The sequence below is a fragment of the Rhinolophus ferrumequinum genome, chromosome 5 (assembly GCF_004115265.2).
Source record: "Rhinolophus ferrumequinum isolate MPI-CBG mRhiFer1 chromosome 5, mRhiFer1_v1.p, whole genome shotgun sequence".
NCBI lineage: Eukaryota > Metazoa > Chordata > Mammalia > Chiroptera > Rhinolophidae > Rhinolophus > Rhinolophus ferrumequinum.
The window spans coordinates 24,232,732-24,252,095 of NC_046288.1; the positions used below are offsets into that span (position 1 = coordinate 24,232,732).

Below are 19,364 nucleotides of genomic sequence, written 5' to 3' on the forward strand. Positions count from 1 at the left end.
CAGTGAATGTTATTGAATCCTATGAAATAGATCAATTTCAATGCTCGATATATGCTAATACTATTAATACTATTATTTTTATATAGATGAAAATATTTTATCACTGAAGTGAGTTTGCTAGCTAGTTTTGTGTTATAATTAAATAATTGTCTCATTTGTCTTTTACCTTAATTTGTCAGAGAGAAATAGCACTGGAGGTCATTAATGCTGTTAGCAGTCGTAAGTAACATCATTGAAATGCTTAGTAAGAGTCCAGCACTATCCTAAGACCTTTTATCTTTGCTAAAGAATTGAACTCACACACCATCCTTATGGCTTAAGATACAGTATTATTTTTACTTTAAAGATGAGAAAACTCTGACTCAGGGTGGTTAAGTAATTTATCCAACTCACAGCTAATAAGCTACAAGGATGGACTTCGAATCCAAATAGCCTAGTTTAAACCTTGTACCTAACAATCTTACTGTACCATATAGTGGAGAGGAAGAAAAAAGTGGAGATGAGAGGTGGAGGAAAATGTGTTGAGTATTTACGAGTACTATGTTGGAGCTACTACTTTAAGGTCTAGTTAGATAATACTTGGTCATTGTAAACAACGTTATGAAGTATGTGATACTGAGACTCTTTAAAATATGAAGAAATCATGGTCATGAAATATGTCTTCCTAAAGTTACACCATTGATTAGTTAATTAATACAAATAAAATCCTTTTTGAAAGTGTTCACTGTCCAGATATGCCTTGCTGCTCATAATACCTACTTCAGATATTATGGCTTAGATCTTGACATAAACTTGATCACCGTTAATAAAACAAATCAATCATTACACAAAGCTAAACTAATATGATATGGTAAATATTTATGGTAGTTTGCTGTTTCATTCAAAAATATTAATTGAGTATGAATTATGGACAAGTAACTTTGTTATATGTCATGCATATAGGAATGTAAATACATATACGCACACACACACACACACACGAGTACTACTCTGTTTTAACATAATAACCAGCACATATATAGTGTTTTGTATGTACCAGATACTCTTTTAAGCAGTTAACTCATTTAATACTTCTAACAACCCAAAGAGTTAGGTACTATTATTATCCCCAGTTGACAGTGCAGAAACTGATTTACTTAAATGTTATGAGGCTTGCACCCTGTCACACAGCCAATAAGCCACAGAGCTGGATTAAATACAGGCAGTCATGTACCTAAATCCATGTGCTAAAACCCTGTGGTGCAATGGCACACATTGAACTAATATTCTAGAAGAAATGAGACAGACTACTAAGAAATACTTATGTAATATATCTGAGGGTGATTAAGTTCTAAAAAGAAAATATAAAGAGATCAGAAGTGATTGAAAGAAGTATGATTCTGTTTGGAAGGTAAGGATATATGAGTAAAGGCTTTAGCTAGGAGAAAATTATGTAGATATCCTGAAGAAGATTCTTTCAGACAGAGGAATCAAGGGCAGAGACCATGAGGGATCACTACATCAAGAGTGTTTGAGAAATGGCAAGCAAGTCGGAGTGTTTGTAGCAGAATGAGATAGGGACAGCTTGGTTAAAGATATGACCAGAGAGATGAGGTTGCAAAGATAAATCCATAACCATTTAGAGTAGAGGACAGCAGTTTGGATTTTCTTCTGAGTAAATTGTGTAGTTGTAGGAGAGTTTTCATTAGAGGAGTGACATAATATAACTTAGATTTTTAAAAAATCAATCTGGCTTTTGTAAATTAAACAGATTCTAGGTGACAACTGAAATGGTAATGCAATAACAAAACCATTTCACTTGTAATAATCAATTTCAATTCTGTTTTACCTCGTGATGTTGTGAAACATATGGGCTGTAACTACATCTGACAGAAACTATAGTATCTTCATTGTTTTGTTACATATCCTGTGGGTGTTCAGTCTAGACCCAGGTAGATCAATCCGTATGTTAGCAGTGATGGCGATTTAAAGTAGGAAGTTACCAGCTCTTGAGGACTTATATTATAACAGAATGAAATGATTTACTGATTGATTGGCTATGGAACAAACAGGGCAAGATTCTAAAGAGTCAGCAGTTCTAATAAACTAAGGTGAGACTTTTTCCATAGCTCATTAAAGAATTAGCTCTGTAGATGAATTCTCTATTGAAGGGGACACTTTGATCATCTTGCAATCACTGAGTCTTTTCAACTTCATAGATTAATGACCATGAGGCAAGAGCCTGGACTGATCTGGAAAATAAAATTGTTCATTCCATTACATATATATGTATTATGTATTCTGGAACTCCACACATTGGCGCCTGCTTTTAGGACTGATGTGATGGTGAGTGGTGTGAGTAATTAGAAGAGACATAATCAGGCAAAGGACAAATGGGTGTCCTTGTGTGCAGAAGCAAAGCTAAACTTTGAGTCCAGATTTTTCTTGTTTATTGTAGCACATTATAACCCCTAAAACAGCTTGAGACTCAGGTACTTCAGCCAAACTTTACTTAAATACTTAAACTATGACATATTGGACCATTAAGTTAGAGGGATTCTATTACCAACAAAGGCCTAAGAAGACATTGTCTGTACAATGCCAGAAATGTTGATTGAAAAGTAAAAGCAAATTAGTAAATGTATTAATCTATTTTTTATAATTAGAAAAAAGCTGATTTTTTTCTTCGCATTTTGAAATGAAGTAAATATTATTTTAACAATCAGTAGGTCAGCGGTTATGGCTGATCTTCTAGCTGTTTATGTTTTTTCTTATCATGTTGAGTTAAAAAAAATCTACATAAAATAGCTTTTGAAGTTTATGGGAGACAAATAATAAATCTATATTCAATGGCACACAGACTAGTATCAAAAAATAAAAGACTGTATTAGACATCCAGTAATTCATCAAATGTTTTGTTAAGAGAAATTGCTAATTTTATTACACTTTGATTTTTTTTAAATCAAATAACCGATAATTGCAAAGTTAGAAATTCCCTAAACATGAAGTAATACTGAATGCTTATTTTGGCAGCAGTAAAAATGTGTAATGAGAAAACTTAAACAGCAATAAGGAAAAAAAGACAGATAATAATTAATTCACTTTTCACAAAATTATTTTAGAATGATGAGTTTATAAGAAGGCAGATGTGCAGCATTCCTTGATTTAAGAGAAATATCAATTCTCAAATAAAATATATGTTATCTAGGTGTATTAGGCAGTTCAAAATAAATTCATCTAAAAGAGAACAACTTCTCATAGGAAAATAAATGACTGTGACATTCATAGGCTTTAACTGGTGGCCTCAGTTTACACAGTTGAATCCCAGTAGATCAACAGGGATTGAAAATTATTTGAAGACTCTCAATTTTAAAATCCACTAATAAAATATTATATACTAATGCTATGGAGCCTGACAAGTTTGCACACTTGTAACTCTTGTGTGGGTAGGGAATTCATCTTTACCTTCCTTCCTAAATTCTCCAGTGGTATCTCTATAGCAGTGTGCCTTCCCTTAAAGCCCGAAAGGCCAAGGATGTAAGACACTTAGTAGAGATAATTTCTACTTTAGGAAATTACCTTTTATTGTTAGAAATAACCCTAGGATGATCCTTCAGTGTGCTGGGACTGTTTATAACTGGAAGAGATTTCTAAAGCCACTCTCGTTTTCTTCAGTAGAAATGAGAAAAATGATTCATATGGGCTCAGCAGCACTTTGTTGGTACCTCTATTTTAGCTTGCATTATATTATCTTGTGTTGGACTATTTACATGTCATTACCCATCACAACACTCTGAACATCTGAAGAGAAAGGAATATATTTGGTTTGGATTGGTTTGGTCTTCATGCTGGTGTTCCCAGGGTCTGTTACAGTGCCTAGCAACTGGAAGATTGATTGGTATTCTTCAATGTATATGAAGAAAAAAAAATAAACAGGAAAGAAGAAAAGGAGAGAAGGAGGGATGAAGGAAGCATGCAGTGCTCTAGGATTATGCCACTGCAAGATATTCTTGTAGGTAGTACTTAATCATAATGAATTGAGAACATTTTAGGAGTAATAGCTTCAAACAATGATTGCCCAATCAACCTTTGAGCTCTTCTCAAGTAGCCATTCAAATAACATAATTTTCACAGCAGAAGTAAGATTCAATATAAAAATACATAAATCTAAGATCACTCACATTTATAATTTGGGACGGCATTGAGCTTAAATGCTGTCATTACACCAATTCTAGTAGAAATATAAATTCTCTTGTGCTTATGCTTCTAATAATGCAAACTTCAGGCCTCAGGCAGCACAAATGTGTGTCCAGAAATGTTGTATGAGGATATTAAAAGTCTTAATGTGATATAAATATTAGTATCCACTTGCTACAATATTATCCCATTCATACCTCTCTCCCTAAAGTCTATAGATAATTTAAAATATAGAGTAATGGGATTTTTATTTGTTAAAGTTGCCTTAAATTATTGCTCATTTATTAAACCCTAATTTTATGAGGAACAGCTGCAGACAAGTTGTCACTAGATCATTTTGAGCACTAAGGTAAGTGAGAGAAAACAGCAAAAAAAAAGTGTGTTGTAGTTAAGTATACACTGAGATCAGCACAAGTTAGGTAATTGTTTTGATAGCTATTTTTGAAGCTACAAAAATGGACCAGTAAAATGTTAATCTGGACAAGATACATATCTAATATACCATTTTCCTTTAATTTCTAAAGAAAAGGAATCAAACAAAAGCACAGTAAGGTCAAACCAAAATTATTTCCCAGAAATATGTTATGCGAGCATAGTCTTTATCTTTTGTGTTTGAACTGCTAGATCATGAAAGAACTATAAATTCCTTCATCATGAACTTTTTTATGATTAGTAGAGCATGCACATCTTCACAGAGCATTAGACAAATATCTCAAATAATATTTATTGAATTAATAAATTCTTGATTGTGACATTCTAAAATGTCAAACTAAAGAGTTGGAGGACCACTGAATCTGGTAAATTTTAATTCTTCTTAGATGCATCCTCTCAAACTTACATATGTAGACTTTCTAAATGGACTATCACTGTATCTCATGTATTAGATAGAAGTGACATCTTTATAGCTTAACCCTAAACAAAACCAATTTTCTTACATGGTGATATATTTAAATAGAAAAATGCAGATAAATTTTAATTCAATACTCATAATTGACTATATTTGTTTTATATATTTTATTCATGAATAGTTTTCTAGAGTTTATTCATTCTTTCTCTACTAATTACATTGTGTGCAGTGCTTATATGTTCATTGGTATCTTTCATGGTATATCATGGTATAATAAACAGATTTATATTATTTGGAGTATGAGATTTGGATATAGAATGTTAGAAACTGATACTGCAAAGATTGTCTCTGTAGCTATGTTTTCTAATGCTGACAGGCTTCCTATTAATTTCAGGAAAAGATAATGACTATCATTTTAAAATGCTTTAATTCTTATAGGCATAATAGAGAAGTAGTAGCTCAATTTTTTCTCACTGCAGTGGAATAATAATATTTCTAATATATTGGCCCTATCTAAAATATTACATTCATTTACAGACAGCTAACCATGTGCATGCATGGTGCTATAATTTACATACAAATATAGAATCCTTAGTTACTCCTGGAAGACAGATAGTTACTCTACTTTTGATAAAGGAAAACCAAGAATCAGAGTAGTTAAGTAACATGTTAAAATTAGAAAAAAACAATTTTCAAATTTTCATAATAATATGCAAAATACAATTTGCATCAAATAAAGGCATAAATATCTGACCTCCGAGCATAAACCACTCTACCACATTGCCTGTCATGACATTCCATTTTAAATATAATAAGACTACTTTTTCTGAGAGAAATCAAAGTCAGGGAAAATAATATTAAGCAAAGTGCACTGTTTCTTTTAAAATTAGAACTGCCTATAATATTATGAAATTCCCAAGCACATTCAGAAAGAGGAGTGGGTATACGGGCACCTCTGGGTTCACAAAAATTAGTATTTTCATTACCTCTTTTGCGAGAAACCATTCATCTAAATTTTGTAATTTTTAGATATAAAATTTTGATAGCACATGTGGTCTTGATTTTTTTAAATTAAAGTTTAATTTTAAAAAAATAAAGTTACACAGGTTTCAGATGTACAATTCTGTAATACATCATCTATCACATTTGGTGTTCACCACCCAGAGTCTGTTCTCCTTCCATCATCATATATTTAATCCCTTTTACCCTCATCTATCACCCCCTTTCTTCTTTCCCCTCTGGTAATCACTAAACTATTGTTTGTGTCTGAGTTTTTGTTTCTTCATTTGTTGGTCTTGTTTCTTTGTTGTTTTCAGTTGAGTATACCATGTATCAGTGAAATCATATGGTTCTCTACTTTCTGTTTGACTTATTTCGCTTAGCATTATAATCTCAAGATCCATCCATGTTGTTGCAAATGGCATTATGTCATCTTTTCTTATGGCAGAATAGTATTCCATTGTGTATATATACCACATCTTCTTTATGGAAAGTCATTCTATGTTCATGGATTGGAAGAATCAACAGAGTTAAAATGGTCATATTGTCCAAAGCAATATACAGATTTAATGCAATCCCCAGCAAAATCCCAGTGGCATTTTTTAAAGAAACAGAACAACAAATCATCAGATTGGTATGGAACCACAAAAGACCCCGACTAGCCAAAGCAATCCTAAGAAAAAAGAACAATGCTGGAGGTATCACACTTCCCGATTTCAGCTTGTAGTACAGGGCAACAGTAATCAAAACAGCATGGTATTGACAGAAAAACAGACACACAGAACAATGGAATAGAACTGAGAACCCAGAAATAAACCCACATAAATACGGACAGATAATTTTCGACATAGAAGCCAAAAACATACAATGGAGAAAAGATTTATTATTAAAAGAGACTTTATATTAATATATATATATATATATATATACCTATACACATATATACGTATATATACATATATGTATATATCATATATATACGTATATACGTACATATACATATATATGTATATACGTATATATACATATATACGTATATACATATATACGTATATATATATATATACGTATATATATATATATATATATATATATATATATATTTCTAGGTTTGAAGGTTAATTGATGCTATTTTATGTCCATATATACAAAATAGAAAGACTGCTTAAGAGCCTTCCTTTGTCTCAAATGGAAGGGCAAATGGACTTCCTTTGAAAACAGAATTTCTGTCCTGAAACACACTGCGTCAAAAGTCAGATGCCCCCAATGATGAAATTAAACAGAACACATGAATTGTGGCTAGTGACAACTCATTAAAATCTGTCAAGTAGGTGTATAAGAGCTAAGAGTAAGGCACAGAACATATGTGTGCATTGCCAGGTTCAAAGTTTGGTTCTAACATACACTAAGTTCTTCCTTTCAAATTGCTGTACCACAGCTTCTCCTCTGTAAAGATCAAGAATAATAATAAGTAAAAAATTTTGTAGAAAAGAATAATAAAGGGCAAAGATATTGGCTCATGTCCAAGGAAAAAGAAAAAGCAGTCAGATTAATATTAAAATTCTAGTCTGTCTGACTCCAAACCGTATAAGCTTTGAAATATATCATTCTACATAATAGGAAGTAGGAGAAATGGGACTGAAGAAGAAGGAAGGAGAAAAAAGGGGCAGGGATGGGAGGAAAAGAGGAGGAAGAAAAAGGAAGAAAAAGAGGAATGGAAGGGGAGAAAAAATGTCATTTATATATACATGAAATTTTGAAAACTGCCATGACCATTTTAAAGCAGATTTTACAGATGAACAAATTGAGGCATAAATATGCTAAGTAGCATGCCCAAGGTAAAATATTAAAAGTAGCAAGTCAGAAATTGAAAATTCTCCAAACTTCTAACTAAAATATTAAAAGTGCAATTATGCAGTCTTATCACCCTATAATTCTATTGACTGTTTTCTGGGGAGGAAAAAAAAAAACTAGTATTTTTACCATTAGAAGGATTGGAGAATTACTGAGTGTTTTATTTTATTTGTAAGAAGGCTTTAAAAGGCTTTTGAGAGCTTTGACATAGAGCAAATTAAACAATAAGAGAAAGGGAGCTCTTGAAGTCAAGCTCCTTAGACAAGAAATTAAAGAAAAAACTATGGGATGCTATTGGAAATGTTTATCACCTCTAGCTTTTGGAGCTCTTCCTATGGTCTTGAATCATCGACTTATAGCAAGATAAGCTTCTGACATTTATAATATAGAAGTGAGATGGATAGTTAGCAACTAGAAATAATTCATTGTTATTTTTTTTAATTTGTATTTTTTATATATTTTGATGTTCCAATAATTCTTTAAAATGATATTAATGATATGTTTTAAATCTTCTCTCTATCTTTTTATCCTTGATTAGTCATATTATCTTAATCATTCCTAGGAAATAACTAAATTATTTAAATATCCCTCTCTGTACTGTCTTCTTTGAGAAAAGCTTATTAGATTTTATAGTCAGAACATGACTATCTGTTAGTAACTTATACGCTAATACAAAGTTAAATTTTATACATCATTGTTGGAAGCAAGTCAGGAATTTGGACATTCAGTAGAAAGGTTAACTAATGTACTTTCCTATGAATATATTTACAATGGTAATTTGTTTTAGAAAATAGTAATATGTATTTTCAAATATTATACTCCTGTATTCCAAAACTATCAGAGCTAAATGTGAGTGCATTATAAAATCCACATATCCCTTGAACAGGCATTGAATTATTAAATACATATTGGTTAAATGTTTTCTTTGTGCAAAGCACTGTTGCAGATACACAAGTGATAAAAATCAAATCCCAGATTTTGTGAAGCTGGCATACCAAGGGTAGGCCAAATAATAAACGAACTAAAAAGGAAATAAGTGTTAGTAAAGAAATAGAACTAGGAAGAGTAATATAAATCATTGCCAGATTTTGCAATTTTAACTATGTAGTAAGGAAAGTCTCCAAGAAAAAAAGTGACATTTAAGACCTAAAGGAGTATACTGACTAGTTTTGAGTAGTGAATGATGTTCTTTGATGTGATTTAACAGGCTAGTTCTGCTGCTGTGTAGGGAATAAATGGAAGGTGGTAAGGGCAGAAACAGGAAAGATTTAGGAGTGCTGGCAGTAGAGGAGGTTAAAATTTGTCAGTCTGGATACATGTGAGGTATCATCATGAAGATGGATTGTATGTGGGTTGAGAGATTAGGAGGTGAGTCGCGATGCCTCTAAGTGTTTGTCTTCAACAATTGGAAGGATGTAGTTCTATTTATTGAACTGGAAAAATTTTTAGGGAAGCACAAGTATTCAGTTTTAGATATATGAAGTTCAAGATGCCTAGGAAACATCCTCCAAATAGGTAGATAGATACATAGATAGATGCATACATAGATACATAGGTAAGAGGATTTGTAGTTCAGGGGAAGAGGATGTTTATGAGTCACCAATAGGCAGATGCCATTTAAAGCGATGGGACTCAGTAAGATTAATGACTAAAGATGGGGAGAATTTCTGATGACGAAGTTGGTGACAGTCCATACCCAATAAGTCAGATAATGAAGAAGCAGCAAGAGGAAAGGGAGACGCCAGGAAAGTAGGCTTAAAAAAAAAAAAAAATGTGTGTGGTATTATCCTGGAACTCAAATAGCAAAGGTGTTTTAAGGAGGATGTTCTTAACAGTGGCAAATTTACTGATATACTGAGTAAAATAAAGTATGAGAATTGACCTTTGATTTAGCAAGGTGTTTACCACTGCCTCACTGGTGATCTCAGCAATTTTATATTCTGAGAAGTGATGGAGGCAAGCGTCTGAATGGAGTGGGTTTATGATGAAATGTGAAAAGGAAAATGTGGGCAGACAAAATGAACATGAGGAAAGCAATGAGAGGAATGGACAGAACCTGCAGAAGATACTGAAGGCGTAGAAACTGGTTTGTTTGTTTGTTTGGTGTGTGTGTGTGTGTGTGTGTGTGTGTGTGTGTGTGTGTAAGTAAAAGGACATGTTTCAATATATTTTCTTTAATCCCAGGAATTCTCTCAATGTTTTTGTTACATGAATATCTTGTGTACATGCTCTGTCCATTCTGAAGTTATCTAGATGCAAGCACAGTTTCTACTAGAGCTCAGCATATACCTATTATTAAATCCACTCTAGATATCTGAAAATTTGTGTCTAACCTAAGCATTAAAACAAATCATGTCAATGAATGAGTCTCAAGAAGTCAAATTTAAATTCTGTGTCAGTATCACAAATTCATCACTTACATGTTTCTTGGATTTTATACACATAAATTTATCTCTTCAGATGGTTATTAAAACATATATATACGGTGATGGAAGGGGAGCTGACTCTGGGTGGTGAACACACAGTGTGATTTATGGATGATGTGATTCAGAATTGCATAACTGAAATCTGTGTAATTCTACTGACAATTGTCACCCCAATAAATAAAAAAAAAAAAAAAAAAAAACATATATATATACATATATATACACACACGTACATATATATGTATATATACATATATATATATATTCGAACATGTATTATGTTCAATGAACTATGCTTTGCATGTTACATATCTCATTCCTACTCTTCACTATAAACTTACAAAATATATTTTATTAACCTATATTCTAAATAAGGGTCCTGGGGATCAACAATTCAATGACTTTACTGAGCCTTGATAGATATGGTTGATGTAACAGGGAGTTAGTCCAGATATGCTTAGTTCCAAAGTACATGACCTTTAACTTTTATGACTTTATAAAACAGTACTTTCTTTGCTGAAAGACAGGTACTAAGTCATAAGCAACACTTCTTTTGTATAATAGGTAGAACCAAGTATAACAAAAGGCGCTTAACATGACCTTACTATTTATATAGCTGTCAATTTGTCTAAGAAAAACATTATCTTAAACAACAAACAAAATCAGCCTTTCCCAGGTTTATAAACTTGAACTGGTAGGAATCATGAAGCAAAAAAAAAAAAAAAAAAAGAGAAAGTTAATCTAATATTTTTTTCTTTTAAATTTCTTGCCATCATTATGAGAATATTTTAACTAAAACATGACAAGACAAAATCCAGTTCTATTGACAAAGATTTGGCTATAGTAAGTTGCACATCATATGGTGTTGATTGTGCAGTAAAGGCTGGTGAGGAATCCAAAATTAATCCCTATCTAGCCTACTGAGTTTCCCTAAAGCTTTGCCACTGCAAATGAAAATACCAGGACTCTTACAGTTCAAATGTGAGATTTCTGAGCAAAATCCTTATCTCTAAAGAATGCAGGCTTCCAGCATGATTAATGTTTTTTTCAATTTAATTAATGCTAGAAGTGTAAAACTCCATTCCTTAGCTTAAAATAAAATCTCAATAAAACAAATTTAAATGTTTGAGAAAAATAATTAGAAGCCCATCATTTTCTCATTATTTTAAGGTGGATTTTGTTGTCAAGGTTTAGACACATCAGAAAGGACACAAAACCAGTCTTATTTAGTATCTTGGTCCTCATAAATCCTTGACCAATTTAATATCCATTCCATTTATTGCTTTGTTTCCCCTGATTTAATTGTATTTTCCTTACAAGTATTAAATTTTTGATAGAGAGATATTGTAAATATCAGCAACTTCTGGATGAGAATTTTTTTTGTCTTATTTCTGCATGACACAGAAAAATGCAAAACCTTTACTAAAATGCTAACATAGAAGTAAATTATACCATGCATGTAATTCATAAGTTAAAGTTCTTTATAAAAAACATATATCCATCATTTATATATGTTTCCAGTTGTACTATAGAAAAAAAATATGATTTAGAGTTGTATAAAAATGGTTTGAATCTCCGACCCTCCACTTATGTGCTGTATGAACTTGTGAAAGTTCTTTATCTTTCATTTCCATCTGTAAATGAAAGTTAATATTACCCAAATAATAGGCTGGTCATAGTGTTATAATTACTAATTAGGAAAGTATATGTTATCTCTTGGCAATTAAAAACAGTAAACGCTCCTCTTCTTATGTGGAAACACAGCTAGAGCATAGTGAAATGGAATCAGTGATTGAATTTTATTTTTAGAATGGCAAAAATATTATTTAACATGTCTGTAAAGAAAAATAAATGAAGATACATTTTATTAAAATATCAATCTTTCACATAATAAATTAAACTACTAGTGTCTTTAAATTTTGCAAAACAAAATGTTTGAAATATTGTATGTACATATGTGTATCTACAATGTACACATATGTTTGTGTGAGCTAGGTAGTATTTATTTTATCTTTCCTTAGTGAAGCATTTGTGATATGAATATAAATAGGTAAAATTAAGCAAGACAATCTTTAGGAACGTGGACATTGTTGATTTGAAATGAGTAAACCTTTTATCAAAAGTGAGATGTTTATTTTTCAAGACAAGTAAATCAAAATAATTTTTAAATGACGATTTTATCATATACACAAAATGGAATATTTTGTAACTTCAGTGGCTTTTGCTTGCTATTTTCTATAAATACTATTAAATTCTCTGATAATATGAATATGCAATGAAGTACATGAAAAAATCCTGAAGACTTTTTTTTTTTAATGTAGACTGAAAAGGTGAGCCCTGGAAATTTTGTCTCCCGACAATGTTCAATGTTAGCAAGACAGCCCGAACCTAGTAATTATTAATTACCGTTCAAATTGATTAAGAGTGATGCAGCAATATCGTTCTACTAAAACACAGTATAAAATATCCTGCTCGTCAAAAAAATTAACACTAAAAGCCAGGAATATATTTTTGTACAGTCTTGTCACCTTTTAAGCAAGTGATTAATCATCATCGGGACAGATAAGAGAAATTTCAATAAATAAATAAAACTCACCTTATCTACGATACATATCTGTTTTCTTGTTTGAGCATCAAGTATTTCAATCTCAAAATGAGAAGTTTTTGCATGTTTAACCGCTGGAGTTGATTTCAGAGGGCCTGCTGAAAGTACAAGTTGTGACAAAGAGTGAAAATTTCTCATGTTATCCTTCAGCATGGACCGGGTAGCTCCTTGGGAAAATAATTCCCTCTTGCTTTCTGAAGGAAGAGACTTGGGCCTTATGAACATTGTGTGAACTACCAGGAGAATCTGTCATGTCAACAGGAGACACTTTGCAAGTGTGTTTCCTTTACACCAGTTAAATACTGCTGGTGAAACCAGAAAGGTCAAGTGGCCGTGCCATTCCAAGAGTTCAGTTTTATTTAGCAGGGTTGAAAACAAAGACTGATCTTATTTCTATATATAACACACCATTGTCAATTGCTGCAATGTAGAGGATTACTTTACTGGCATTTGAATTATTTCTTGCTTTCTCCTTTTATCTCTGCTTCTTAATATGACCAGTAGAATCTGAAATTCCAAGCAAGAAAGGAATAGACAGAATTTTTATTTTCTCTGAATTCTGGATGCATTAATCTTCAAGGACATATATTATTATACACAGATTCATATTCAAGTGTATTTAAAAATTAGCTTAGTGCTATCTCGTAATTAAATGTAAAGATGCCTAGTATATTATTACATAACAAAAATTTTTATAGATGTTTCCTAATAAAGACTTGTGGCGTGTTTTTAATATATATATATCTAATACAAAATGGATGAATTCTTAACTCCATAAATGGAGAGTAGTTTTATAAATTAAGTAAAAGGAAGTAAACCTTATTTTAACATTTCTACACATTATATATCATTGGAAAATCATTGAACTTATATACAAAATAAATCAGTACTAAACATCACATTTACCAAAACACTAAGTTATGGCAAATTCAAATAATCTCAGAATAAACAATGAAAAATAATAATCAACCTGGAAAGACAAATTTATGAAAAAGATTCCAAGTACTGAGACCTGTTAAATTTGGTGAAGAAACAACTGAAAAAAATTTAAAACATATTGTTACTGATTCAAAAGGATATTACAGAAAAACATCTTGGATATTATTTTCAATCTAAACACTGAAAGGAAAACAGCTACTATTACAGAAGTGGAATCTGTATATCTAGATGAGGCTAATCTTTACTTTTTTAATTAAATAAAATAATGTATTATTTATTTTTAGTTTTTATTACACATTATGCACTGGAGATTTACTTGCACGTTATTTAGTTCTCATTTTCATACTCTAGACCACCACTACAATCAATATTTAATGTTTAAAAAAGCATAAAAGACAGGGATATATGTATTTATGTGTCTGCATGTATTTACATGCACACATGCACATGCGCATGTGAGTGCGATTTCATCACCAAAGTGTTCGGGACTCCGAACATGGAATCATCCTTACCATCTCCCTTTCTCCCACACCTCAGATCTAATCCATCAGAAATCCAGAACAATCTTTTCTCCATCCCTGCCGCTAACTTCAGAACATCAGTCTCACCTGTATTGCTTTTCCTAATTTGTCTTCCTATATCAACATTGACCCATCTATAGTCTCTCTTTAACACAACAGCTAGAGTGACCAGCATCGATACTGAAGCAGATAAAGCAATAGTCTGCTGAATAAACTGCAGGGCATGCTCTTTCTTTTGCATATTCTCTGTGAAGGTCTACAAGGTTCTGCTTCATTAGCATCTTTTTATACGTATATATGATCTCATCCCCTAAACTATCTGCAGTGCCTAGAATAGCATCTGGCACACAGTATGTGCCCAATAAACATGTATTAAATTAATACATAATCAATAAATGTGTCTTGAAGGTGTAGGCAGAATGATGTGATGCCAACATGGCTGGAGTAAACTATTGCAGTATATAAAATGACATAACTATAAACCCATATAATGTATTTTCACAGTTATTTTCTATTTTTTAGGTTTTTATCTAATTATAGCTAAATACAATATTATATTAGTTTCAGGTATATACCAGAGCTATATAACATTTGTATACCTAAAGTGGCCACTGTGATAAGTCCAGCAACAACCTGACACCATAGGATGCTATCACAATATTATTGACTGTAATTCCCATGCTGTACGTTACATTACCATGACTTATTTGTTTTATACCAGAGATTTGAAGCTTTTATTCCCCTTCACCTTCCCCTCTTTTAAATTCAATTATAGTTGGCATTCAATATTATTTTATATTAATTGCAAGTGCAAATCACAGGGGTTAGACATTTATATAATTTAAGCAGTGATACTCCTGATTAATCTAGTACCCACTGGGTACTATAGATAGTCATTACTAAATTATTGACTATATTCCCTATGCTTTACATTCCCATGACTATTGTGTAGCTACCAATTTGTACTTCTTAACCCCTTCACTTTTTCTCCCTGCTTCCATCCCCCCATCTATCACCCCAATAAATCCAGTACCCATTTGACACCATGCATAGTTATTACAGTATTATTGACTATATTCCTTACACTATAACTTACTTCTCCATGACTGCTGTTTAACAACCAATTAATACTTCTTAACCTCTTCCCCTTTTTCACCCACCTCCCCAACACCCCGTCCCCAATACCCCAATACCTCATCTGGCAACCATCAAAATATTACCTTTATTTATGAATTTATTTCTGTTCTTTATTTTATTCTTTAGATTCCATACATAAGTGAAATCATATTGCATCTATGTTTCTCTCTCTGTCATACTACACTCAGCACAATACCCTCCAGGTCCGTCCATGCAGCCACAGATGGCAAGAACTCATTTCCTTCCATGGCTGAGCAGTATTCCATTGTGTATATGTACCACCTTGTCTTTATCCATTTGTCCACTGATAGACACCCATGCTGCCTCCATATCTTGGCCATTGAAAACAATGTTGCAAAGAAAATATGGATGCACATGTCTCCTTGAAGTAGCATTTTGATTTTTTTTGGATAAATACCCAGAATTGGATTACTGGGTCCCTCTTTGTCTCTTGTTAGAGCCTTTGTTTTAAAGTCTATTTTGTCTGGTATAAGTATTGCTACTGCAGATTTTTTTCCATTATCATGAATTATCTTTTTCCTATCCCTTTACTTTCAGTCTGTGTGTGTCTTTCAAACTGAAGTGAGTCCATGTAGGAAGCAAATGTAAGCATCTCATTTTATCATCCATTGAGCCGCCCTATCTTTTGATTAGAGTATTTGATCCTTTTATATTTAAAGTAACTGTTGATATATATGTAGTTATTGCCATTTTATTTTTCATATTTATGATTTCTATAAGTTACAATTTATAGAGGTGACAATGGTTAGTAAAATTAAATAGGTTGCAAGTGTACACTTCTATAATACATCATCTGTATATAACATTGTGTGTTCACCACCTGGAGTCAGTTCTCCTTCCATCACCATATATGCTGTGGGGCTCAGTGGAGCAACCTTCCTGGTCACTTGAGCCATTAACTCCAAGTGTGTCCCTTATGCAGTTTGTATGTGCATTCCTGTTGTAGTTGAACATTGATTACTGTTGGCATGTCAGTAGGAAGAATTGACTCTCGGGCTGATTGTTTGTGAAGATTGGCTGTGACTCTGGTGCCTAACTGATCTGCCCTTTGGATGTTACATCCTTGGAGGAGGCCACATAATGCTCTGGCTTGTTCCAAAGGTGGCCACCTAGTGTGCCAGCCCTGGGGCCTCCTGGTAGGGACTATGTCATAGGTCAAGTTCAGATGCAGCCTGTTCCCTGCCTTGGGCTACCTGGCATAAGGCATAAAGCAATCTGCAGATGGCAGCCACACTTGCTGGGCTTTAAGGTGCCTTGAGAGGCCATGCCTCAAACCAAGGCTGGCTGTCATTTGTGCCAGGCTTGGGGCTATTCAGCCAGAGGTATAGGACAACAGAAGCCAGATTCTGCTTCTATGGTTTTGTGAACGTTTGAGAGATTTTAGGAAAGGCTGCAGCATGATTTGATGCAGGCCGTTTGTATGGAAAAGCCACTGGAAGTGGTGTACGTGGTCCAGAATGTTGAATGAAGTAGGTCTCAGGGCAGGGTGATGTTAGCCAGATTGATGGAGACTCAGTTATGTGGCTACCTGCATCTGCATGCCAGTAGGGGAGAGGGCTCAACAAAGAAACAATGGCTTGCACTAGCTCCTCCATGCAGAAGAAAGCTGACCCTCCAGTCCTTGCCCTGATACCACACGATTCAGTTCCTCCCTGTATGTCCCTGACACCTTTCAAGGTGCTGCCCCAGTGCTGGAGATCAGAGGGAAGGGGTTCGTCAGTGAGTAAGTCTGTGCATGAGCCCTTTAAGAGTAGTGTCTCCATGGCTGAGATATCCCTCCCAGTATTTAATGGTCACATGCTTGTATGGGACCAGCCCCATTCTGCGTCTCTGTCCTTGCTACCAGTCTTAAAGTAACTTCTATGTTTTCAGTTGTAGGGTTTCAGTTCAGCTGCACTTCAGGCAATTCTCAGCAATGGTTGTTATGTACTTTAGTTATAATTTTGATGTGGTCATTTGAGGATGCAAACATAGTATTTACCTACTCTACCATGTGAACCGAAAATTCGATAGTTTCTATATTTAGGAAAAGGAATAATCAAAAGGACATAGAAGCCAAACTGAAAGATCTCTCATTGCCTAAGTTGGAATAATTCAAGTAAGAAAATAAATACTAATGATAATAAATTCTAATTCAAAGAGCAATAAAAACTAAAAGGACAATAGTACATACTGTCATAAACAAATGATTAAAAAAACAATAAATAAATAAATGGGGTAGAGATCAAAATATTCTTGCACACGGATTTCAAATAATATATACAGATATCCTCCCCTTGAGTGTTTTCACATAGTGACACATTTACAAAAAATAATGAATGAAAAGGGAAAATTGAAACTTTATAGTGGAGAAAATTGGCAGACAGCATTTTAATCAAGAGGCTAAATCTAATACCACCATGAAAAGTTGTGTTCATATAATGTATCCACTGATATCATGAGAAGAGGATACTTCACTATTATGGTATTCTTCCAAGAGTTCATTACTTCAGTATAACCATGGAAAATCGTCAGACAGACAGAAATTGAGGGTCATTTTACAAAATATCAAATACTCTTTAAAACTGTCAAGGATATAAAATATAAGGAAAATTGAGAGACAGTGACAGACAGAAAAGAACTACATGGGGACATGACTAGAAAATACAGTGTGGACCCTGATCTTTTTCTGGAACAGAATAATAAATTAATGGGAAAAAAACTGGTAAAATAAGAATAACATATAGTTTAACAGTATTGTATCAATGTTAATTTATGAGTTTTTATAAATATACCATGGTAATGCAAAATGTTAATGTTAGGGAAGCTGGATAAAAAGTACACACAAAAAATCTGTGCTTTATTTTTGATGTTATAAAATTATTCCAAACTAAAAACATAAACACACACCTCCTACACACACCAAGCAATGTAGAAAGAGAAAAATTGGGAGTAAACAGCATTATTTAAATGGGGAAAATTGCAGATTTTTGTCTGTACCAATGTTTACAAAGGTAAACATTTGGAGAATAAAAGTTATTTCAGATATCATGCTATTTATTATTTCATTATATGTTTTTGAAGTTGTTTGAAAATAAAATGCTTTGTATTTGCTAAGATGTTCTTATGAAGTTATTGCTCTATAGATCACAATGAAAATAACACCCTGAATTGATATTTGTTTAATACTAGACTGGGATACTACTTTGTAAACTAGATTGTAATATACTCATATATATTTAAAATAGTAAACTATTATAAAAAAGATGCAGTATCAAATGCAATTTATTATAATTGCATTTATTAATAATGAAATATGAAGGGTGGGTTATAATATCATTTCTCTTTACCCTCATATGTTTCATATCTTTTTGACAGAAAGCATTCCATTTCAAATGTTTAATTTCCGTTTGAAGTGCTACTTCTTCTTAGATCATTTTAAGTAATCAATAGACTTATTTTTAGAGCAACATTACCTTAGAAAAATTTACAGAAAAATTGAATAATGGAGAGTACGGAGTTCCCATAAACTCCTTTTCTCTGCCAACCCCCAAACACACAATTCTTTCCTATTATTAATATTTTGCATTAGTGTGGAATATCTGTTACAGTTGAAGATCAATATTGATAGATATTTATTAAGTAAAGTCTATATTTTAGAGTTTAGTCTTTGTGTTTTACAGTTCTATGAGTTTTGACAAATGCAAAAAATCATGTATCTACCATGATATACGATACAAAATAGTTTCACTGACCTGAACATGTACTGTGATCCACCTATCCACCCTTCCCCACTCCTTTCCTCTGGAACTTCTGGCAATCGCTGATCTTTTTACTTTCTTCATAGTTCTGCATTTTTC

The 19,364-nt window shown here is 32.8% G+C and overlaps 1 protein-coding gene across 1 annotated transcript in view; it reads right to left on the reverse strand.

Annotated features, from left to right (window-relative positions):
* Positions 1-13,234, reverse strand: part of TECRL (trans-2,3-enoyl-CoA reductase like) — an 80,524-nt gene extending 67,290 nt beyond the window's left edge. The window contains exon 1 of the mRNA XM_033106585.1: positions 12,899-13,234. Coding sequence (XP_032962476.1) covers positions 12,899-13,132 — 234 coding nt within the window. The 5' untranslated portion in view covers positions 13,133-13,234. The remainder of the gene's footprint in view (positions 1-12,898) is intronic.
* Positions 13,235-19,364: the final 6,130 nt, after the last annotated feature.